Raw genomic sequence first — 25,152 nt, forward strand, 5'->3', positions numbered from 1 at the left:
TACTCTAAACTGCACTCAGAAAGAATATAAAAAGATATGTAAAGCAATACCACTACCATTACTACAGCTAATCCAAAACACATTACTGTATGCAAGAATAAGACCGCTACCAACCTTACCCAATCTTGTAATTAGTGAATGTCACATACATGATAAAAAATGTAATAACAAACATATTTGTACTTTTTTTTAAATCCAAGCTTTTTTCTGATTATGACAGAGGGCTGTGTGTACAGGTTCCAAATATGGATACCTTATCCATAGATAAACCACATTTCAAATTCATCAAATGGCCCATTTCCCCTAAAATCAAAGAAACTCATTTTAAAATAATTTACAAAATCTATCCGGTTGCAGACTTTCTTAAAAAAAGGTTCAAATTTGAAGTAGATCCCTGTATATTTTGTGAGGCTGCTGAGGAGACTCTGGAACACATGTTCTTTTCCTGTCCCTTGTCCAAAACCTTTTGGTCTGATTTACATAATTGACTGTCACTTAAGATTGATAATATTCCATCTTTTAATTTGTCACACATCCTCTTTTATATGGACAATGTAGATCCGCCTTTGTCTGATCTGGTGAATATGATTGTTCTCATGGGTAAATATCATATCCATTGTAGTAAGTGGAAATCTTCTAAGCCTTCTTTTTTGTGGTTCATTAATAATTTTAAGTTGTTCTTTTCATCACTGAAGAATGTTAAATCTAGTATAATTGCAAGAAAGATGTATAGAGATATATCCAAGCAATTACTGTTCTAACAATCTCCCCATATTGCTGCACCGAAATGAGACCTTATTTTGTTTTCTATAGCCTTTTCACTAACTGGTACCCCCATTCTCCTTTCTGTTTATTTATTTTCATTTATTTCCTGTGTTTGTAAGACTGGTTTTTGATTTGTACCAAGTGATCTAATTTTTTGTTCCCCATACGAGAGTATTGTATGTTAATGTGTTATAACAATAAAAACAATAAAAAAAAAAACAATAAAAAAAAAAAAAAAAGTCACTAACTTCCGCTTCTGGCTTATGGGACCTTATTTCGGAAAAAATATGTACGGTAGTCAATGGCGAGAGACAACTTATCTTTTTATCCCGTTAGAATTGAACCCTGAATTACACATATGATGTTGGTCAATTTAAAATATAATTTTTGCAAGTCAAGAAAGTCGCAGTTTGTCGTAAAACAGTAAAGTTACATGTCGTTTTGTGTGAAAACTGTTCAACGAACTACATCTCTCGTCTCGCACAATATACATCATCAACATGTTAGCACAGTAATGCTAACTAACGTCCGTTGCTTAGTTGCTACTAGCTGGATTACTTGTGTTCCACGCAGAAATATATCTCACCTGATGTGTTTAATCCAACGACTCTCAGTCCTTTTATCACATCATCCTCTCATGTAAGTTTTTTGACGTTAGCTTCAGTAACGTTAGCTTCAGTCATTGAGAGAGAAAGTTATGACGTCACATACGCGACTTTTGGGTTTGTGGTCTTTGTAATTATGTATTTTCAAAGTCTTATACCTGAACAGTTTTACATCACACTGCGACTTTCTTGACTTTAAAATGTATCTTTTAAATTGACAAACATCATATGTGTAATTCAGGGCACAATTCAAATGGGATAAAAATATTTGTTGTCCCTCGCCATTGACTACCATACAATATTCTTCCAAAATAAGGTCCCATGATGGTCCACCGGAAGGGGAGGGACTTGGGCTCTCTATTGTGTAGAGAAAGACTGGCGCTTCACACACACACATAACAGTTAAAAAACAGTTAAAAAATATGCAAGAATGTTTTCCACAGACATATTTATATATTGCCAAATACAAAAACGCCTCGCTGGAATTCCGGCACAGCGCCGGAGAACTTTAAGCCCTGAGTTTAAATAATAAGCCTGTTTCTCGTGATTGACTTGTGCGGATGTATGGCTGACAGTGCTGGAAGATGTAAGCAAAGTCAAAGATATAATATCTATTAAAGTGAAAGTTGGCAAGCACTATGGCTGAATCTAACATAGGGCTGTTAAAGATTAAACTACATAGTGATCATCAGAGAGACTTTTCCTCCATCCCACAGGGATCACTGCATGTTTGACATGTCAACTCTTACTTGACATTTCTATGAATCAAAGGAAGTTTATTTAATGTATTCCTTTACTGGACCTCAGTCATACATATCCATGTCAAGATTTATTTATCAGAAGCATTATATTCCTAGTATCTAATTATGATGGCAAGAGCACCAATTAAAATGTGTTTTCTGAATGAAACAAAAGAGCCGACAAATATCCACAAATTGTTATTTGCTATGCAGCTTTCAGTCAGACAGGCCTTCCCTTAGGTGATACTATATGATTTCATCATTTTGACTTTAACACAAGGGCATATTTTGGCTAATAAATGGGCATTGGATGCTGAGAACAAGATTGATTTTGTAATTCAACCGAAAGTGTTGTACTTTTATCTAATACACTTTGGGGCTTGGAGATGCTGGTGTTAACAGCTCTGGGTCTTTACTCAGATTTATGGCGACCAACAAGCAGAGAAGGCTGCGCCGCCGCCATAACCTTGAGGTTCAGTTTAATGGTGTGTTTATTTAAGATTACAGATTTACTGGTCAGAAAACCGACAGTTGGACACTAAGCACTTGTCTGAAGAAAAGGATGAGAGGATTTAAGCAGTGTAGGAGTGTCTGCTCTTACAGTGTGTTTGTGTGTGCAGCGTACCATATTATGTGCTGTGTTGAAAATGCACCTGTGTGTATCAGCACAAATTGTAGTGTCTGGTGTGTCCCTCCCTTTCAAATGTGTGCAATAGACCTGAGGACAACAGTGTCCTACAGTGAGGCAGATAATGGTAAAGACTGGTTCCACGTACTTATGCAGGGGGCAATGGGCGAGCGGCTCTGCTGGTAGCCTTTAGCACAGCGGTTGCACGTGATACCAGTCACGCCGTCTTTACAGGGACATTGTCCTGTGGTTTGGTTACAGGTTTTGCCAGCAGCACCCACGGGATGGCAATCACATGCTGTGAGGAAACAGAGGAAGAAAGAGAGGCACAGTGAGTGGTCACACACACACGCATGTGGGGAGATACAAACATGTACTATCTATAGAGAGTGCAGGTGGACACACAGCAGCAACGACAGCAGTGGTGGCTACAATAAAAGAGTGGTGAGAGACAGGTGGAGGCGTGCACAGCGAGACAGAACTTACTCAGGTCCAACACCTCACCACGCTCATTTTGAAGCAAGTGTGGCATCTTGAGTAAAAAAAAAGCAACACATCCTCTATTGACATTTTAGTGTTGTTTTCTGATTTGCCAATTAGCATGAAACTTTTCACATCTGCATGTGTCTGTGTGTGTGTGTTCAGCATGTGACTCTGGTGTCTGTATGCCAGTGTGTGAGAGCTCTGTGGGACCGCAGCTGTATGTGTGAGGCAAAGAGAAAAGGGTTGTGTATGTTTACCGAATGATAAAATAATGGAGGATAATCCTAATTGCCTGGTTCTGATTTCTGCCAGGCTTTGAACGCCAGCCCAAAACGTCTGTCACACTTCCTCCAAAAACTGGGGGGTCTATCGAACACATATGCTTCAGGAAAGTAATCATTTTCCAAATGCTCTCCCCAAATCCAAGCTCTTAATTTATTTCACAGCCAAACCCCCCTGTCAGGTTTGAAATCGGTGTTGAATAATAGTTATCTCAGAGTTGTTTCTTTTCATCTATTTTTGGACACAAATAGTAGTGCTCTGGTGAGGACAGGTGGTTGAATTAATATTCTTAAACACAGTCTGCACAGTAAACCCTGACAGTCTCATCCAGACCAGAACAGTCTTGATTATCACCATTTCCACTTCTTTACTCGAAAAACCTACAAAGTCAAAAACAGTGTTTTTCACCAAACTCTCACCACCATGTTCCTCACCCCATGTGTTATATATCTTTCCTATGGAAAACCAGCAATGCTAACTTTCAACCTCAGGGTTGGGCCGGCAAACCCCTTTCCCAAAGATTTTTTTTTCCTACGTTGTGTTACTTGTCACTCTGAAAGCCTTCAAAGGGCGAAGCTGAATTATGTACTTTGAGGTTTGTGGGGGTATTTAGTGGTTTGGCCTGTTTTGCTTTTAACCACACAGACTGTATAGCCCACAGTCCAAAATTACAGCTTCAAAACAATCTGTTCACTTTGGCCCATTGCATTGAAGTGAGTGTTTAATATGTATAAATGTCAAAACAACTTAGTTAATTAATAGTGTATCTTATGCATACAGTCTACTGGGTATTACTTTAATAGATTAAATAACGTAATGTGAGTACAGGAACAGATATTATTTGATTGTATAGTTTTTAACTGTTACGAGCTATAATGTAATATGTTCTTCATCTTTACTTTGGGTTAGGGTTAGAGCGTTGATACTGTTGTTATTCAACCAGGCTGTATGAGAGACACACTCTCTGGGAGATCCACATTACAGCTAGCCTCAGGGAAAAGACTGCTGTAAAGTGGTAATGTAATACTGAATCTGCTCTCTTTATGATTGACCTTGGACTCTTGGAAACAACACAGTTGTTGCTTTGTGAGATGTGAATGTGTGAAGTACTACAAGACAACTCTATCCTAAGGTGAAGTCCATAATGTTTGTTTCAGTATGCCACCTCCTCTTGCGTCTCTATCACACACTCTCTCGCTTTTATCTCTATTGCCTGTTTCCTGTGATTCAGCTTCTGTTGCTGCTCTTATCTCTCCTCTGTGTGTGTGAGAGAGAGTACTTGTGCTGTTTGTCCTTCTTATCAGACTCAAAGAAACCTCCTTAGTGTGTGTATCTATTGGTACCTTTATCAGACCAATCTGTCACCGCTTTCATTGCTTAGTTGTGTCTAGCTTAGTGGGGTGTACGCACACACACACACACACACACACACAAAGCCAAAGCCCAATAAACAGCGTGGAGGCCAGTGCAGCACGTCTTAAGGCCTGTAAATTTAAGAATATGTCAGAGGAGTTTGAGGCTTAGGAGGGCAAAGTGCGCTTCTGGTTGGAGCTTCAGAGTGCTCAGTTTATATTTTTAAGAGCATCTGCCTGGTAACCACAGCTCAGAGCCTCAAGCCTGCCAGTAAATCAAGGTGCACAGCACATGGTGTGCAGGTGGGAAACACTCCAGCCTCCCTCTCCTCCTCCACATTTGGTGCTCCCCGTCAACTTGAAGGCTGACTGACTGCCTGACCCGCTGTCCGCTTTGGATGACAAATTGTCTGACTCCCTGGCTGGACGACCCACCTGTTGGCGAAAGGACTGGCTTACTATGGAGGTGTGAGTGAGACTCTCTGCTTTAAGTGGGTGTCCACTTAACGGTTAAGTGGCTTTGTGCTCAGCTTCATGGCTACTACAGATGACTCAGGGAGATATGGGTACAAGAGAGCAAGACGTCCTTTTTGTCTCAACACTTCCAGCGAGAAAAAGTGACAGAAGTTTATGATAAGAAGTGTGTGTATATAAGAGAACACATAGTCTTTTCCAAACAACATGGAGCTGAGTCTAAGGGATTAGGCCTGTGTAACTGTCATGTTTCTAGATGAAGACAAAATTCCTAACGCTAAGAGAAGCTCATGGCGCCGGGAGTTGCAAATAAAAGAATGAAAAATGTTCTTGGTTAATGGTGAGAGTGGAAGGCTTTTTCAAAGGCAGGCAGTCAAGTCTGAGATTGCACAATGGGAGAATTTTGAACTCTGCCAATCGTTTACCATAAGTCTGGTGTTTGAAGTCTGAACTCCACTCCCCCTATTTGGTTTGTTCTGTGCCAATAAGAATAATTTGTTGGCCCTGGAGCGAAGCCAAGCTACCCGAGTCTGTGTTCTATTATAATTAGGTTTCTGTTTCTCCACAAGTATCTTTGGAAAGCAGAAGGAGATAGTGCCATTGGGTTGTTGCACTATACATAAACAGCTCTCTAAATGACGTGTTTATCTAGTCGACGGGTGTCTTGTCTTGTTATGTTGTTTAGTGTTTTACTGATCAGAATAATTTCCTGCAACGGCCCCGAACAGTCATGCTTTTGGACACAGAGTGAATCTAAAACGTTGGACATGAGCTTATTTTGTTGTATGATGTTTGGTGCACATGCGTGTTGTTCTAATTAAAAACATGCCGATATCAGCACACCCGATGGAAATCCAAAGCTAAAAGTGAAGTCATAAAAACAATATTTTTCAAATCCCAAGCAGAAAACATTTTTTATGTGGTCATTAAAAATAAAAAAACTACTGTGTCAATGGAAGACATATGCTGAGGAGAGGGAGTAGGTTTTTTAGCATGTTATTCTGATTGAAAGAGACCATCCCTCAATCAAAGCCTAATTTCCCTCTGTATGCAAAATATGTTCCTCATCATCCCACTGACCGATGTAATTATATGACGGTTGATGTTCGGTTTCGAAAGTGAAGTCCTGAATTCCATCCATCATTCATAACCAGTGCCAACCTGCTCAAGCTTGGTTTTATTAAGTTTAGATTATCCTCTGAGGACGACCAATCAAAAGCAGGGCTCATTATTTGGCGAAGACCATTTGTGTAGTTATGAACATGGTTTCTTAAGGAAATCAATGTTTAACTGTCAAAATAAAGTTAAGACAGGAGTTTCTAATCAGTACGAAGGTGACAAACAGGGATAACAGACAGCTGATTAAACTCTATGTTAAGTTATCACTGTGAAGTGACATTTGTTATCTCAGCTATATATGTCAGAAGCATTCAAAGACCACCCATAGTGCTGCATCTTATAATCTTTTCAAATCTCACCTTTTTAGTTAAATACATGCGTTTCTTTGTCAAATACGCTCAGTGTGTTTTATTCAGAGGTTTCAAACGGTTAAAGATACAAACAAGAGCAGCTTGAAACTCTGTGTTTACACTCCCACTCAATGAGGGGTGAAGTTATACATTTTCGCCGTGTAAATGCAGCCACCAGGCACAGCTCACTCTGCAGTGGATAAGCCGCTGCTCTCTTTTACTCGTAATGGCCTCCTATGGAAATGAGCTGCTTTTCAGGGAGGATTGTATTACGCATATAAAAGCAAACTCTTGTGCTCCTCGACCTGCCCCGCACTGCTACGGTGCTCATTCACTTCCAAAAGCCTCACAGCAAAAGGCTCTCTCTCCCTCTTTGAGTTCAATAAATAACCAAACCTCTTAATTGCTGTCTCTTCGGTGCAGCGCTCATGCTGCTTGAGGAGCGGACAGAAATTAGTTCTGTGGTTTGAGTTTCATTGAATTATCTTGAGTTATGATGTGGTAAACCTGAGAGAATTTGGCAGAGCGAGACTTTGACAGCACATATAGGTGTTTGACGTAGGGAAAAAGCAGCTGTGTGTGGTAAGTTTATTAACAGAGAGAGAGAGAGGGACAGAGAGGGAGAGAGAGAGAGAATGAGAAAGTGAGGACAGAGAAAGAGAGAGAGACCATGTAATACAATGACACATCTTTAAAATCTTCATTTGTAACTTTACAAATTTAGTTGGCAAGAATGTTTTTATTGGCAAAAGAAACAGTTCATGCTTCATATCGTTTGTCAGCTTGCGGTAATTACCTCAGATCCTTTTTTTGTAAGTCTGTTTTGATGTAACTGGATACCTCAGTAGAATTTGGACAGTGTTTGCTTATAATTACACAGGGCTGGGAGAGGTGGGAGGTGCATAAACTCTGGCAAATTTCATGGATTAAATTGAACAAAACCGTTTGTGTAAGCTGACAATTTTATAAATGATGATGAAATGTGTTTATATTTCAGTTTGGTGAGAGGCAGCAGAACATGTGAAGTAGTCCGAAGTCAGTTTCTAGTGTGAGTGAGATGATTTAGTATACACTAGTTTGGAGACTCTGATGTAATGAGGAGATGACGTGATTGCACTCCTGCAATGATATGGGGCTCTCGTTATCTCATAACAATAATACGAACATAAATCCTACTTAATTGTTGTGAAATAAAGGTGCATGGAGCTAACAAAGCACATTGATGCTGTATTTATGGGCCACAGGTTAATGATGGCGAAATAGCGCATGGCGGTGCTGATTTTGAGTAATGAGAATGACATCAACGGCGATCAGAATAATAATTACAGTTGCAACTAATGACTATTTTTTTTCAAATAAATTAATTCATATTTTGGTCTTTAAAATGTCAGAAAATAATGAAAAATTGTTACTGCAAAGCTCTCCAAGCTCAAGTGGGAGTCTTGATTATTTGTTTTGTCCAAAACACCAAGATATATAAAACAGCACATTTGAGAAGCTGAGAACAGAGCATGTTTGGCATGAAAATTGGCATGAAAATTACAGACTAAATGAATGATCAATTGACTATCAAATGACTAATCGATTAATTCATTTCACTTTAAGTTTTTTAAACATTATTGAAGTGTTGAGAAAGACAAGCAATCCAGTGACTCTAAAGAAACAGTTAATTCAAGTTTGATATAGATATTTCTGACATTCTCTTCAAAATGAAATACACACTGCAGTGTAATTATGGTTACAAAAAAGAAGGGTTGCATGTACATGTCACATTAGCAGAATGTTAGAGCACCAGGGAGAGTCAGAAAAGATGAGGAAATCAGCCTGCACAGAGACAGAATCCATGCATAGAGTACATATGAAGATGAAGGAGACAGAGTTCCTGTCAGACTCCAAATCAGTAGCACAAGTTTAACTTCACAGACATAAAATACAGAGCCAGCCCCACATATCCAGACGCACAGAGGTCCATACCAGGTGCATTTTTCACAGCTTTTGACTTGCTATTTTGACTTTCACTTCATGATTCATTATCCAAAGTTTCCTAACATAGAATTAGTCATCATCGTCGAATGACAGCAGATTTCCACATCAGTGGAAGCTGATTTTTCTTACTGTGGGCTGTAGGCTGTTTTCTAGTTATGGCAAAAAACATTTTAATGTCACATGACGTGAGGTTTTCACTCATGTTCTTATTTTAATTGAGGTTCTACAACAAAACCAATCATGGATTTGTTCTCTGCTGGAGACCCAAAATTTGCCTGCTTGCTTCCACGGCCTCTCATTTCAGTGGCTAGCAAAATGAGAGGCTCACAAGTGTAGGCAATAAAAATGTAATGAAAACCAGAAGTCTGTAATCATCAGACATATGCAGGATTAATCATTTGTTTGCTGATTAAAAATGCAAAGATCAAATGTGTAGGGCATTAGAGAAAATTGTGATATAATGAAAAATAATAGAGTCAATATCTAATAAAAGAATGACTAATTCAAATGTGATTAAATTATTTACCAGACATGAATATAAAATCAGGATAAAAATATTCACTGTGTGTTGGCACAGATCTTCCTAATTAGCAAAAGCTGTTATGTTTTCATGCTCTGTATTAATATTTTATCTACTGTATATCATAAACTGTATCTTTTGCCAGCAAGTGCAAGTAAACATATTTAATAAGTCTTAATTCTGTGGTCAAATGCACAGCAGGACCCTGAAGCATCTAACGTTTTTCTGTTAAGGTAAGCAATCCCCCCCCCTGAAAGTGAGTTATGGAATGCTGAAAGAATCAAGTCTCGGACACATGAGAAGGGATGTAAAAACAACAACAACAAAAAAGAGGTTAAACCTTCACAATTAGCTAGCCTGGCAGACGCAGCGGAGGATAGGGGTTAAAGATACACAACGTTCCGTCGTGATGAATGTGTGTTTGCATTCCTGCTCGACAGGAGAATGTGCCCAAAGCCACGGAAAAGGTGTTAATGTCAGTTTAGGAATATCGCTCATGAGCGGTTGGAGGGCTGAATAAATGGGTGCATTTGTCAGAGAGCTTTGTTATGAAGTTGTCTTCATGGAGAGAATGAAACGTGCTTGGTATGGTCGCAGGGTGTCAGGAATTTAATGAGACTAAATGCAACATGTGTGACGTTCTTTTGCGTTCGTTTGACAAATGTTTTTGTTACAGCAGCATGAAGCATGTCATAGTGGCATATGCACTTTCTGCAAAGGGAAAAACGGTGAAAATTAGGAAATGAAGGATCAGAATTATACCACTGAGGACAGATCTTGTTTTTAATGAGCAGTATCAGCTGTATTAGTCCTTAGTGTAGCTGAAAACAAAACACAACTTTGCAAATCACTGTCTTGACTCAACATCAGATTCCTTTGCAGATGTTTCACTCTTCAGACTTGCCTTTTGTCAAACTGACTGATTGGCCGGTTTATTTATTTACTCCCTGGTGAATGATGTGAGAAAACTCAGGCTCAAACTGTCAGCAGGCAGCTAATATTTCCTCATGGACTGCCTTTGGAGGTGAGCGCTCTGAACTGCTCCAACAGGTATGCCTGTGTCTGCGTATGTGTGCACAAGCTGTATGTATACCGAGCGACTCTGAGGTGTTTCTGGGCTTGTTTGTACAGGGATTCAGCTCTTGTTATCTTTCCCTGCAGCTATAGAAGAGGTGAGAAAACATACCCTCTCTCTTTTCAATAACCCCCATCCTCTTCCTCCTCCTCTCTTTCTTTGACCCTTATTAGCTACGGTGAGGGCTGATGGCAGGCGATTCATCCAGCACTTAGTAGTGAGCACACCTGGAAGGGTGGCGTGTTCTTCTTGTCCTCCCTCTCTTCCTCTTCTTCATCCCCTCCCTCCCATCTTTCACTGTCTTGCCATTCCTCTGAACCTGAGTTTCGCTTTGTCTCCTCCTTTCCTTTTCTCACCGTCCTGCAGCCCTTCCACCGATCGTCCTTGGTTCTAATTTGTCTCTGACCTGCACCGGGGATCACTTCACACCTCAGCTCTGTTTGTTTTGCTTGTCCTGTCATCCCCCTACCTCCCCCTCGAGTGAGGCCAAATAACTCAACTGTCGATGAGACACACCCATACCACCAAGACCTCCACAATCCCAAGAGACCCCCCAACTCATCTCCGCTGACAGAAGGAGACAAGGGCGACACAGGCTCAGGAATGAAAAGGCAGCTGGCTTCCTCCACTTCCTGTAATTCATCTAAAACTGTTTCATATCAGATTTAAATAATCTCAGTAGTGGCTGGTATTGAGTATGTAAGTGTTGCTATGCATGTCTTGATAAATATTTTGATGAAAGTTTGAAGAGCAATATTTCAGTTGGTTTGTTTTACAATATGTATGTTAAAATCTTTCCCTTGGTGGACTGACTTCTTCTACTATCTTAAGCTTGGTATGCAATTGAAATTTTAAAGAATTCCAATCATGTCACTGCAAAGGCAGGTTAAAGGATTTCTGTAAAAGCCAAATGACTGCTCAGAGAAAGGGAGAGAGGTGAATGTCATGTCCAGAAAGGACAAACAGAACGAGAGCACTGTACCTTTGCAGGCTTTCCTGTGTGAGATAGGTTTGGACAGGTCTCTGTAGTAGCCCTCCTTGCAGTAGTGGCAGTGGCGTCCGGCTGTGTTGTGGCGACAGTTGAGGCAGACCCCTCCGCTCTTCCTTCCCGACAGTTTGTACAGCTCCATGTTGAAACGACACCTTCGGGCGTGAAGGTTACAGTTACAGGCTGTGGAGGAAACATAACAAGATGCAGAATGGTTCAATTAGTGTGAAAATCAGAATTTGTTCCAGTCATCGACAAGAAACTAATTTAATAGTTGGTAAATGTTCTGACATGCAAAAGTAATGACCTCGGCAGTAGGAATTGCCTGACGCAAGTCCGTTATTTACTGTCATCTACACTTTATTTAATTTTATTGTCAGTCACTTTAAGTCATGATGGGTTTCATTTCTCTTGTGACATTTAACTAATACCTTACCTGATTTATTTATGTGCACTATTTTATAATGTTAAACTATTGATACTAATTTTAATAGAAATCTGCCAGCCAATCAGAAATTAGTATTTTCCGTGGCTGTGTATCATAATTGTCATTTCCATTTTTGCATTTACAAGACTGAAATCTGACTCGATGCCGGGCCGCCATACTGAGGGAAGGTGAGAGAGTTTAATCATCTCTAAAAATGAGGCCAAGCACTGCTCCTTTTTCTACCTCTCTCCAGTTGTCTGTCTCTTACTCAAATACTTCTCCACTCCTCACTCCCTTTTTCTCTATCTCTTTTCCTCAAGGTCCTCTCATGCTCTCCAGAGTCCAAACTGTACTAAACAGAAAGTGAAGGCCTGGTATTACCATTCCTCCATTCCTTGCAAATCCCTGTGAGCATGTGCTAGACCCCTCGCTGCCGCTTGTTTACTGATGAGTACAGTTGCCAGCCCTGAGTTTAATTAGCCGGCTGATGTTTATTCATGACTCTCTGGCAGCAGAGTGAGGCAGACATGCCCAACTTCATTAACGCCGGCCGTCTAAGACACCGGGCCTCCACCGCCACCACAGACACATTCATGCATTATTAACAGCAACACTTCTGATACAGTTTGTGGCTCTACTGTGTGTGGGTACATACTGTACTGTATGTGTGTGTACATATGGAAATGGGGGTTATCTGGGTCCAACTGGGGTCCCCTGGTTGGTTCATCTGCCCATGTTTTTCTGCACCACCTCTACACACGACTCTTTTCATCATCTGCCCTTCATAATGGAGGAAGAAGGAGGGGGGCTCTCACTTCCCTCAGCATCCCTTAACCTGGCTCTCACTGGTGTGTGTGTGTGTGTGTGTGTGTGTGTGTGTGTGCGCATTTGTGTGAGTTTGTGTGTTTAGTGTGTGAGTTTCTGGGTGTGTTGGAGACCCCTGCGTCTCCTTCACACCACTCCAAGGACCTAATTACAATATATTTTCCAAAATACACATACAGTGTACACACACACACTAGCAACTCTGTGCCTTATCAGTAGTGACTTGGCTTTCTGTCTTTCCTTCACGACAGTAGGGATTTAATTAGTGATATGTCTCTGCTTGTTCTTCTCTTCACCACTATGTCTAAAGCACCAGTATGTAAAAAATAACATAATAAAAACCATTTTATGCCATGAGACCACAAGATGATGATACTTTCATTAAGTTTTCTGGGAAAATAAGACCTTGAATAAATTCAGGTTAAAAGCGATCTTTACCCCTGTGTCCTGTGAACTCACCTAACTGGATTTAGATCTGTTCTTTCTTTAAATTGACACATATCTGATGTTTTCATTGTTGTCTTAAGCTAGATTTACACCTGTGCATGACTCATGCTGTTATATTTTCAGACAGTAGAGCAGACTGGAAACCCCTAAAGCCCACTGATGGCCACAGCCTGATAGTGTGTTTCTCCACACAAAACTGTTGAGATTTGAGGGATAAAAGTGCATTCAATTTTCTTTCATTCATAGATATTTAGGGACAAAATTAACACATTTTGTAGTTACAGAGATCAACTGTAGACAGCTGATCTGTGTCACTGCGTGTAAAAAAACCTGAGCTAGCTGTCAGTCCAGGCTGTTAATGCCAAGGGCAGGTTCAATCTCTGTGTTTCCAGCTCTGAGCCACAGTTGGTGAAAGCTCTCTCTATGAGACCGCCTGCAGGTAACAGAGATCAGTGTAGAGAGGAGTACAGCAGGCCTCAGACCAGCAAACAAGTCTCTATTACGGTACAAAGATTGGTTCACACCCTCCCTAAATAAAGATAGCGGAATTCTAGCCTGCCGGACTACACTGCCCCAGTGAGAATAATGCAGTTGTCCTGTGAGGCATGTTGGATATTGACGTAGAGACAGTATACAAGCTGGATGTGAAGGTTTGGGGCAGAAGGCCCCATTGTGTTGGACGGTATCACGCTAACAATAACATTATCTGTCACTCAGGATAAAATACCCAAGTCACACAGGACACTATGTTCTCAACCTTTTCTTTCAACAAGTCTTTGCTGCTGCTATTTATTCATCTCAGTGTAGTTTTGCATCAGATTTAGTACACAGTGATGTGCTGGTTTTGCTGTATGTGTAGGCGGATAAGTACTCCATGCAGTGATTATCATAAAGCAAATAAACATCAGTGAGATCTGTATTCATTCTTGTCACATCATGTGCCATGTTGAAAAGATCACTAATTCTCACATGTGTTATGATATGATTGGTTAAACTTTATGTATGTTCTTTTTTATATAGACTTGACTGGTCGACCGAATTCCACAGTTTGGGTTTGTCAGACCTGTTTGGGTTTGTCATCGACCACATATGCATTCCTATGCATGAGCGTCAGTTTGTTTCTGATTTTCAGTTTTGTTGTGTTGTGGAAACACCTTTATCAAGCAAAGAGAACAAAAGCAGCTAGATAAATATTCGCTCCTGGCAGGAAATCTGTGTCAAAACACAGATTAATGTGAATTTTAACTTCCAAATCAAAACAAAAGCACCTGCTCATTTAAACAGCACCACATCCTCTCTGTCACCTGGGAAAAGCTTTATACAGTGGTAGAGGTTTTATTAAAAGTTCTGCATCATGCATTTATACTGAAGCAGCAGCCGCAGCCTCTTTTCTCTGAAGGAAAATTAAACTGGACCACGCTGACATAAAACATGTCACAAGCGAGATCATTCCTGGTACCGTCCAAAAGTTTAAAACTGAGATAAAAATAGATGTACAAGGCTTTTTTTTTTTGTTTTTTCAAATCCCATTCAACAAAAAATTCCAGGGCAGAAAGGACTGTATTGGTTCCAGGACTAAAAGCTGAGGTTTTCTCTGTCATTTTCCTAAAGGCACGAAGACACATTCAGAATGAACACCTCGGGAAACATTGCTCTCTGTGGCTGCTGAAATACCTGACATCTCTTTTCAGGAGGACAGCAGTGATAACAGTGCCAAATAATGGCAAAGAGGACCATTGCTGCACACACACACACGCACACACAAACCCACAACATTCCTCACGCTTGCTCTTTACAACCCGCAGGATTCAGGGTTTCTGCCCTTCACAGGAGACACAAAAGCTGAGCTGTAGTTTATTTCATCCAAGCAATCAGCTCACTCACACCTTCACAGCAAACAAAAGCCACTGCTGCCATTCACACCAAAACACATGCACACACACACACACGCCGAGTGCACCAGGTGCACTTTGAAGACAAGTTTGCACCTAGCCTTGGTTGGTTCAACATTTGTGTGTAAATATGAGAACGATAAATGGTATCACATAAGAATTAAAATAACTTTAAATATCAGAATAAAATGAAGAAATGAGAGGAAAAAAACGAATTACCTTAATATAACTATTGTTGGGTAAGACGTTAAATTGATCACAACTTGAGTAGCTTTGTAAATGACAATGTGCTGCAATTGTTCTTTGATAATTAATGTTAACAAAGACTACATTTTCCTTTTCAGACCCTAAAAGGTTTGGCCTGTTTTCGATCAAGTTAACTGCTTCAGGCTGGATTAGTGAGTCAGTGGCCGGCTGTAACCGCCCCCAGGTGAGCAGTAAAAAGAAGTGTGAAGTGATACCTTTAAAACAAGCGTAATTGAATTAGCTGGATAAAACTAAGCTTACCCAAAGCTTTTCAGCTCCTTCTGTAATGTGGACCACAGCTATCTGAAATGACGAAAAGTGGCATTTGAGCCTTGCAGCTGTTTAAACCTCCAGCTGCAGAATTTAGCAGGAAACTGATTTGTTTATCGGGCATTACTGTTTCCTGCACATCCTCGGAAACACAGGGGCCTCGGTGAAGTGTTTGAGTGTGTTTTGGAAAGTTGGCTAATTAGTTTCTTTGAGTGGTTCCCAGCCTCTATCAACTGACCTCAGTCTCGCAGCGGCACAGAGGCAGCCTTCCCCCTGCTAATTAGAGGGAAAATTCAAGCAACGGAGTTGGAGGTTGAGGGTTAAGCTCATCGTATTTACGATAAGCCTGGTAATTGAGCAATGTCGGTCACAGCCTTGATTTGTTCTAAAGAGACACTCAAGCAACTGATCTCTGCCACTTTAATGCCAAATCCAAATGCTGGATTGGGCTTGTTGTCGTAGCTGCTGGCTGCTCACCACCCTGCATTTAAAGGCACAAGTAAAGAAAAAAGAGCTACATAAAATATCAGAAAACTTCAGAAGGGATGGCTCATATATCTATATTATATATTATCTTAGTATCCACTACTGTCTTCTCTGTCATCAACACTTTCATCATATAGAAATGCCCAGTCTTTTTGTGAGGTCTGGGGAGGTTGCAGGCTCTGACAAAGATTTCGCAGAACTATTTACACGGCTCTCAGAAGATGTCAGCCTCCCCCACTGCCATCACCTCCACCGTTCACCCAAACAGTACAGAAAACCAAAACCCAACACCGCCGCCTGCGAGCAGGGGACCGGCAGGAGCTCCGCTATTCTGTCCCCAGCTTTTAAACAAACACCAAGGGGAGTCTGCACATGAATAGTTTACTTTTAATCCTATGGGCGCTCCCAGCAGTAATCAGATTAACTTCAAAAACCCCCTCAAGAGAAAATGAAAAAAGATTGGGTGCCCTTTGCTTTTGCTGTGTTTGGGGTTGGAAAGGGATTGAGAGAGAGAGAGACAGAGAGAGAGAGAGAGAGAGAGAGATTACTTTCAGAGTATTATATTCACCAAGACTCATTTTAGCAAATGTTTTCATTAACTGTCCCCCAATATCTGGAACAACTCAGTACCCCCTATACTGCTGTATGGTGCATGCATTAAATTAAATCATGGCAGTGAGTACACACACACACACAGCCTGCTCTCTCTCTCTCTGGGGGTCGATGGGGAAACATGTAACACACACATGCCGGGAAAGTTTGGGAGGTTTGCTGCTTGACATGGCCAAACACAGGATTAGATGTGCATCGAACACAAAACCCCACATGGATCCATTTCAGAGATCCAGTGTGTGATCATGTGACACACACACACACACACACACACACACACACACACACACAGGTGTAAATGCCATGAAGATACTGAAGGCAGCATGCAACATAATTCAGCATCAGTAAAATAATGAAATGAAAATCATGATAATGTAAAATTCAGGTTTAAATGTTCGCTGTAATAAAAAAATATTTCCGTTGTTGAAAAAACTATGAGAATAAAAAGACAAAAGCAGGAACGATGTTACTGTAAGTAGAGGGACACCGTTTCGACAATTAACACAAAGTGACACAAAAACAACACTGGTGTGATCCTCTAATGTCTGGGATTCTTGAGCGCAGACATCACAAACAATCATTTTGTGGCAATATTAATTCTGTGTTGATATTTTCTCAGAGAGGAGTGATTTAAAAACATTATCATGGTGACAAGTAACTGTAGTGCCTCTTGTTCGACTGATGTCGGACCACACGAATGAAGAAAATTCACAGTCGATGGAATTTTACTATGAAGAAATAACCGCCTGTTATTTCTGATAATGACTGCTTCTCCCAAAACAACCGAAGAATTTGATTTTTCTTTTTTAAAAAGCCTCCATAATAACTGTTGAACCAAAATACTGAAGGATGTGAAATTAAAGAAATATTTATGTTCACTTTGTACCCAAATATTACGTCAATTTATAAATCAGTTTCATGGCAACTGTTTATTTAGTGTCTTATAAATTAGAACAATGCTGCTTTTTATTCTGCGGCTATTCTTGTCTTGAGATACTGGCATGATAAAGGCGGGAATTTCCAAATAAAATGAGAGCTAATTGAGGGCATTTGAGGGATTGAGATGATAGATGAAGCGCTCAACTCAGTGTTTTGTGTTTGACGTTCTCTTTAAATACAATTATGGGTTTAAATAAATGTCCTTTACCATTGCCAGCGCAATTAATCCTTTTAAAAAAGCAAATCATTTGTCTTTCATTATCTGTTGCCACAATATGTTTAATTGCTGTATGAAAGAATAAAAAACAATACACATTAAATTACACATTATCAAACTGTAAATTATCTTCATACAGATTCAGGAAGTCTGTGTTCTTCCTTTAATATACAATCAGCTTCTCTGTATAAAATGCTGCTAAGTGGCAAGTTTCCACCACACATTTTTTTTTTAGTTGTCAGTAAAAATAAAATTGTAAGGAAAGCAGGAATCCATCACACACATAAAATTTGCGACATGTGCTCGAAATACTAGTAGCAACTACAGTAAATATTAAAATTTTCAATGACGTACAACATCCATGAAATTTTGAAGTTCGGATAAATACAAAACCAAACTCCTCTGTGACAAAGGTCAAAACATTGTATTTTTGCTGAAACACAGCACTGCAGCCTGCACAAAGCAAGAAACATCCAGAGAGCAAACAAAGAAATGAGTGGGAGAGAGTTATAATGCTGGCGTGGTGCAGGATATTTGAAGTGTGTGTGGAGTTTAAGGTCAACATGTCTGGGTGTGTGGACCTGGTCGGTGTGTATTGGGGGAGCACCCTGGGAATGCCATGAAACTATGGGGTGAGGGATCGAGGCTTTGTGTGTGAGTGGGAAGGGAAAGGAGGATGAGGCGCCCACTGTAGAGATTATATCAGGCTAATTTAATTCCTTTATTGCAGCCAATTAGCCGCAGCACTTTAGCCCCCTGTGAGCCCTATAGCCCTCTTCATTCGTTCTCTAATGACCCCAGCTAAACTCTGGATCTCAGCTGCTCCCAAAGAAGGCCATGTTTCACAGCTGTATTTTTAATAAGCAGTTTGCCTCACTGTACCAAGGATGAGAGAGAGAGAGAAAGAATGAGGAGAATACAAAGAGAGATGAGGCACAGAAAGAATAGAGAAAAAAAGATGGGAAAATAAAAGATGAGTTGGACAGAGGAAGGGAAAGAGATTGGTCTGCTGCTTGTTAAATCCAAGGCCTGACTCGAGGAGCAGCCTTTACACACTTGTCTGATCCTTTTTCATATCAGTCAAGCTGTTTATTTATTTCGCCTTTCTTTATTTCATAATTTAACACGCAGATGTTTTTTCATATTTGGTCAAATTATGCAATTCCCAGTGCAGGCAGTCAGTGGGTGATAAAATGTAGTCTGATTATCTGACTGACGCAATTTAAGAGCTGTGAGAACCACCTCGCCTCAGAGCAGGCAGAGATCCCTCATGAAGCTATTAGCAGTGGAGCGAAGGTTAATGTTAAGCAACGGATTTACAGTAAACTGCAAAGTAAATGTCAGCAGAGCAGGAAACAACTCAATATCTATACGGCTCCTTCTACAAGTCACCTCTCAGAGCAAGTAAAAATTATAAATAGTACAGAGTACATAATGTATGTCTGCATAAAAATATAACCAAAATGGACATCCTTTTTTATAACAAACAGGAAAACAAATATTTGCTGCAATTAGAGTGAATAAGCGTTTTCATTACTTATTGTTTTTATTATGTCCCCTTTTTATCATATCAGGACATGTGTTGGCAGTACTGAAGCAGGATACTCAGGCCATGTATGTATACACTAAAGCAAATATATTTGTAAAGGCATCATGTCTCTTTCTGTTTTAGGAACTGGATACACATAAAGCTGGCATTTTCAGTCTGCATAATAAATAGATGGCCTCATATTTTTATGTGAATGGGGGCAATTTTAGCTTTTCGGGGGGAAGAAAACCCTACATAGGAATATCATGTGTTCTCAGATGTCTGATTATCATGGGATGCAATTTTTTAACTCTAAACCTACTGGTGTTTCTTGCACCGAATATGTCAGAAAGCCATTTGTTTAAAGTAGCATAAAGCTGGCTTAAGTCACTTATCTGTGCCCGGTAGAAGAGATGGAACAAAAACACCTAATAAGAAACCTCCTACTGTCCTATTAGCCTGAAAACGTTTAGAGACAAACTGAAAACACGGGTATGATTGGAAAACCCTTGACACATTAACACTACTCCAAATGTACATTACATTCATGTGCATATGGCCTTACAAGCTGCAGCAGGCCAGGCTAAATGGCCCATATATTCCTTCTATGTCTTCATGTGGGGGCTAATAAGGCCTTTCCTTTTTCAAGAGTCTAACTAGCCACACAGAGGCATAACAACAAAGAAACGCCTAATGGCCTCCAATTTCCCGCATTAGTGCCCATTTAATGGCTGACCTGCCCTCTCGTTAGGCAGCCCAGCATGGGATCACTTCTCAGCCTTAGTGCGTGTGCACACACACACACACACACACACACACACACACACACACACACACACACACACACACACACACAAAGTCCTTCAGCACTTCACAGCCACACTGCCTCAGGCCCTTGCAATACTTCCACCCCACACTGAGACCGCATAATAAGCCAGTTTGTTAAAGGGCTGGCCTGTGATCAGTGGTGCATCCATTTGCTGAGTGATCAAGGGTCTTTTGTCTGAGTGGTGTGTATAGAGCAGTGTGTGTGTGAGAAGGTGTGTGTGCGTGTGTGTGTGTGAAAGCGTGTGCACCTGCGTGAGTGAGAGAGAGAGGGAAGGAAAGAAATTCTCTCTGCCCATCTGTCTTTATTTGTGCGCCTATCGCTCACAGAGTGTGTGTCTCTATGTGAGTGTTTGCGTGAGTAATTCCAAGATAAAGTGGCGCTGCCTGGAAAAGAACTACTCCAATTCATGTCTATGGGAAAACACCAGCTGACATACAGTGCGGGAATAAAGGGAGCCCGGCTAGAGACACAGAGGGGCTGATGAGAGTGCGTTGTGTGTATGTCAGCTATGCCATAAAAATGCCATGGGTAGAAGATGACATTGGCAGGTCCTATTCAGGGCTATAGCAGTGAAAGGCCCTTTAGGGTGAAAAAAGATTCCTTAGGCCTGTCAGGTCTCCATAGCTCCTCACTGAACAATACCCACTAAGAGCAGCTGTCTTAATAGCGTGAGGGACTGACAGCTTTAGGAGCAATGCTCAGAGCAGCATCCATGCAAACTTTGGTAGAGTCCAAACAACGCTCCGCTGTGTGACAACATAATACAGTCTAATAGGATAGTATACTGTTTGCCAGATAGTTCAGGCAGTGAATGCTCCCTGTACATTTCTTTTACACATAAGTCTTTAAGGAACCTGAGCTGACAGCATTGGCAGAGCTGTAATACCTCAATGCTCAGGAACCCCACGTGTGAACGGATGCAGTGGCACGGCAGCAAAAGATCCTTCCTAAGCGCGATGATTGTTGGAACAAACTGGATTTCCAGTTTCCTTAGCAGGAAGACCAAAAATCTCTGCTTTCACTTGGGAGAGCAGTTGGGTTTTTATTGAACAGGCTATGAGTTGGAATGGTGTGTAAATGTATTATGTTTGACTGATGGAGCAATGTTTCCTTTTCAAAGTAAAGGCGGATTACGGAAACAAGTGGCTGACGTTTCTTTCTGCCATAAGTGTCTGATCTGATAATCACAGTGTGAACTATTTGAAACTCCTCCTCCTCCTCCTCCTCCTCCTCCTCCTCCTCCTCCTCAAGTATTAGCTGTAAATCAATTGTGCAACGGTTTGCAACTGCACCGCAGCTCCCCACCATCAACCTGGCTGTAAAAGCCAAGTATCATAAGGTGTCTTTACTCTCTATTGTTTTACATTCAGCCATTACCTAACCCTGTCTCCTCTGCCTAGACCCTCACACATCCACAAAAACCACTTGGGCTTTCATGGAGAGGACGCACATCGGAAACACGAGAGACAGATCTCCAAATTTTCCCTAAACAAGGACTCTCTCTGCTCATGTCAAATATCACCTCCAGTCTGTTTACTCCGAGAGTTTGGTTTCTATGGGACTAGCAGATCCATAGTGTTTTGGGTTCACATAACTCCTGGCAGGTCGCCTTGTGCGTTGCTGGCCCTGGGGCTGACGGGGATGGGCCGGTGCTGTCAGTGCTAGACAATGAGACGGAGCTTGCACTAGGCTAACTCACGCTCCTCCATTGCTGTGATTCATACTAATCCTCACAGACTCTGCAATTAAGGCAATCACTCTGCTCCAACAATGTTAACTAAAGATTTTAAACCTGCCGTATTATAACAGAATGCAGTCAGCCAACGCTGATTGGCGGCTGTGAGCTGCGAAAATAAACAGTGTTTGAAGATTAGATGATTAGAAGATTGGATGAGTTAATTTGGCCCTTCAGGCAGGAAAGGGCATAGAGCGTTTCCTCCTTTGTGATTCTGAGAAAGCAAAGGAAAGACTGTGTATATCTTCATCAACCATCATAATGGATCATCTTTTTCATTCTGTCTTGCTTGCCTTTTTTGTTTTTACAAACACTTTTTCTACTTTCAGTATGTGAAGAAGAGCCATGTGGGAGAAGGCGCTCCCTACCTTGCTTTGGAAAGTTTTCCCATAATCAACTGACTCAACCTTAAGGATTTGCAGATGAGTCTTGGATTAGGGATAAGATAGGAATGCTCTCTTGGATTTCTTTCTACTGGGTAAACGTTTATGGTTTCCACTCCCTAATAAAATGCACTTTGCATAAGCCAACCTGGACACATTCTTCTTGGAAGTGTCTAAAATTTGAAGGAAATACAGGTTTTCTGGAAAGTTCACCTTTTGTTAAGACTGATGATAGTTCATTCTTGACCTTGGAAACAACAAGTGACAAAATATCACTAATAGGACCAATTAGTATCAAGTCTGGAGATTTCACATGACCTCGCTCTGCAGATAGTGTTGCCTAGGTGGCTAGGAAATCTAGATGTTGAAATTTCCATTTTATCTGACCACTTTAAGGACATGGCATCCATGTTGTCTTACAACTTGAGATCTAATGTTTATTCTAATCATTCAAACCAAAATTGACCAAACACAATCTTAAATTTCTCAGAATAAAAATGAAATTCAAATGCTTACATTTCCTGGGCTTATCCATCTGCGGAGGAAGATCACGTGAAGAGTTTGAAATTTCTAGACCAGTTACTGTGGGGAGATTGTTTTGTCAGCTTCACATTTTTTTCCTCCAAGTTAACCTCCAGAATGAAACGCAACATGATTCAAACATTATCTATTTTGTTCAAATAGTTGGACTCTATAATGTAACTATACTTCGGGATGCTCGTGATCAGAGGAAAAAAACACTGCATCCACAGAAACACTGTGGCCTCACCTCAATGGCCAGTAAATGCTTAATTTAAGCTCTGCTCAACAACGTTTTATTGTAGGCTCATTAGCAACCACAGCACTGTGGCCATGCAAAGCAAGTGGGAAACCTTTGACCTTCACACACACCCCCTACATTCCTTTGTCAAGTCCCCATTACTAAGTCACCACTCCTCCGAAATGGGCCGTGACCATCTTCCTCCTCCTCCTCCTACTGCTCCCCTTTTTCCTTCAGGGAAAGCTGGGCCTTTTCTCTGCTGTAGATGTCATTAGTGAGTAGTACTCTGCCTGTTGAGACAAATTTCTCTATAAAATTTATAAGCCAAAACGGCTTTAGTTGGGCAGTCAAACAGAGAGGAGTGGAGAGGTGAATTATCTGAAACACAAGTTAATCTGGGGGGGTGGCGAGGTGGAACGGCAAAGAAATAAATCTCAACTTTCAAGTAAAAAAAACCAAAAGGCACTGCTCTTCATACTGCTCTCAAGGAACTCACAATGAATTGAAGTTCCACTACTTAGCTGCATGACCTTTTGTAGCTCTTTTACGACTTGCCAATTACCATTAACTGTGTCAGGGGGCAGTTTTGGCTTAAGACCATGTTGCAATGAAAATCGTGGCCTTGTACTCATTACTGAGTACAGGAGTTCGTTGTGGAAGTAGCTGTTTTAGTGTCAGTATGCAGTGGTGGTTTTACACGTGCTTACTTGTGCATCGCTTTGCGAGACTTCTCCAAGATGTCTTGTTGAAAGACAGTATTTCTCTCGTAAAGCAAAGGGCTCTTAACACACACAAGCTGGCTGAAATCAGAAACTGACCCACTCTCGTACAAATTAAAACCAGAGGATGGTTTGAATCCACACACTGCCTAAGAAAATCATGGGCATTGAACACTGCAGCTACAGAAGGCAAACTGTACCATGCAAGATAGATAGGAGCATAGGAGAAGTGCAAGATTTCCCAGCTATATAAGTGAGAATGTAAACAGACATTTTAACATGTCAAAGTGTGCAATCAGAGAGACATTTTAACTGTCTCAGCCAAGATAAATCAGAACCTGGGGTCACTAATCATCTTGGTACACATTGCACTTCTTTACTGCATCTGACCTCAAAGGCAGACTTTATGCAGACAGCAGCATGCAGGGGAATGATGAAGGAAGTGTAGCTGAAGAGGTCTGTGTGTGTGTGCGCACTGTACATTTTTGACTTCTTGCCACCAAGCCAAGCGCAGTCTCCTATCCAGAGGAGGGAGTGAGCAGGAAGTGGCTGAAAGCCATAATTCCGAAACCCCACAGCAAAGTTCCTTCACTTCTGTGACACATTTATTGTCCTCTTTTAATTTCCCCCTTCTCCTTCTATTGTCCTGCAGCTCTCATCGATTTTTAAAAATTTAACCTGAATTCCTCAACGTTCTGCACTCTTTTTTTTGTTAACCCATCGGCGCATACGTGTGAGAATGTGCAGTCAGGGAGGAAATAATTTGTCACTGTTTTCTCCACCTACGTTCTAGTCCACTCAGTCTAGATGCTCTGCTCACAAATGGAGCGTGAGGCTAGTGGCAGGCATTGCATCTGTCACAGCTCGGGCGTTTTTTCTTGGAAGAGGCAGCAGAGAGTGGAGCTGCATGTGGAGAGATGAGCTCATAAAGAAACGCGTAAAGCTCATGAGCGTTTTTGCTTGAGCATGAGTAACAACTTGCAGCATATTGTGAATCCGTGATGGACAGCGAACACCAGTGAGTTTAAGGTGAAGATGAACAGTTGCCTCCAAGCTGCAGGATGTGATTAATGATGAGTCATTGGCAAATAATCAGCAATTTTCTGACTTGATCGTAATGGCTTATGATCTCTTAGACTCACTAGTACAGTACACTCTAATCATGAGCTTAATAAAAATATAGTTTCCTTAAAATACTATGGGGAAAGTGAGTGCATGCGCAGTTACAGTAAGTGCAGGGGAGCAAAGAGGCTAAGTAGTGCAGCACATTTCAAAGAGAAGGAGAGGATCAAAAGGATCAAAATGAGGCAAGAGTGTGTGCATGCATATGTATTGCTTTTATTGCCCATGTTGTCTTTGGGCTAAAAAGAAGTCTTTGCTGTGTTCCAACCTCAGCTATCATGATCCATAATCCAAGACCATCAGGAATATGATGCTATACATATAAATCAAACACGTTTAGTGTTGTTT

At 40.9% G+C, this 25,152-nt stretch overlaps 1 protein-coding gene across 2 annotated transcripts in view; it reads right to left on the minus strand.

Annotated features, from left to right (window-relative positions):
* Positions 1–25,152, minus strand: part of ntn1a (netrin 1a) — a 71,461-nt gene that overhangs the window by 26,235 nt on the left and 20,074 nt on the right. For both annotated transcript variants that reach the window (XM_046048325.1, XM_046048324.1), the window contains exons 3-4: positions 11,362–11,550; positions 2,887–3,036 (exon numbers count right to left, since the gene is read on the minus strand). In XM_046048325.1, coding sequence (XP_045904281.1) covers positions 2,887–3,036; positions 11,362–11,550 — 339 coding nt within the window. The remainder of the gene's footprint in view (positions 1–2,886; positions 3,037–11,361; positions 11,551–25,152) is intronic.

The sequence above is a fragment of the Micropterus dolomieu genome, linkage group LG04 (genome assembly GCF_021292245.1).
Source record: "Micropterus dolomieu isolate WLL.071019.BEF.003 ecotype Adirondacks linkage group LG04, ASM2129224v1, whole genome shotgun sequence".
In the NCBI taxonomy this organism is placed as follows: domain Eukaryota; kingdom Metazoa; phylum Chordata; class Actinopteri; order Centrarchiformes; family Centrarchidae; genus Micropterus; species Micropterus dolomieu.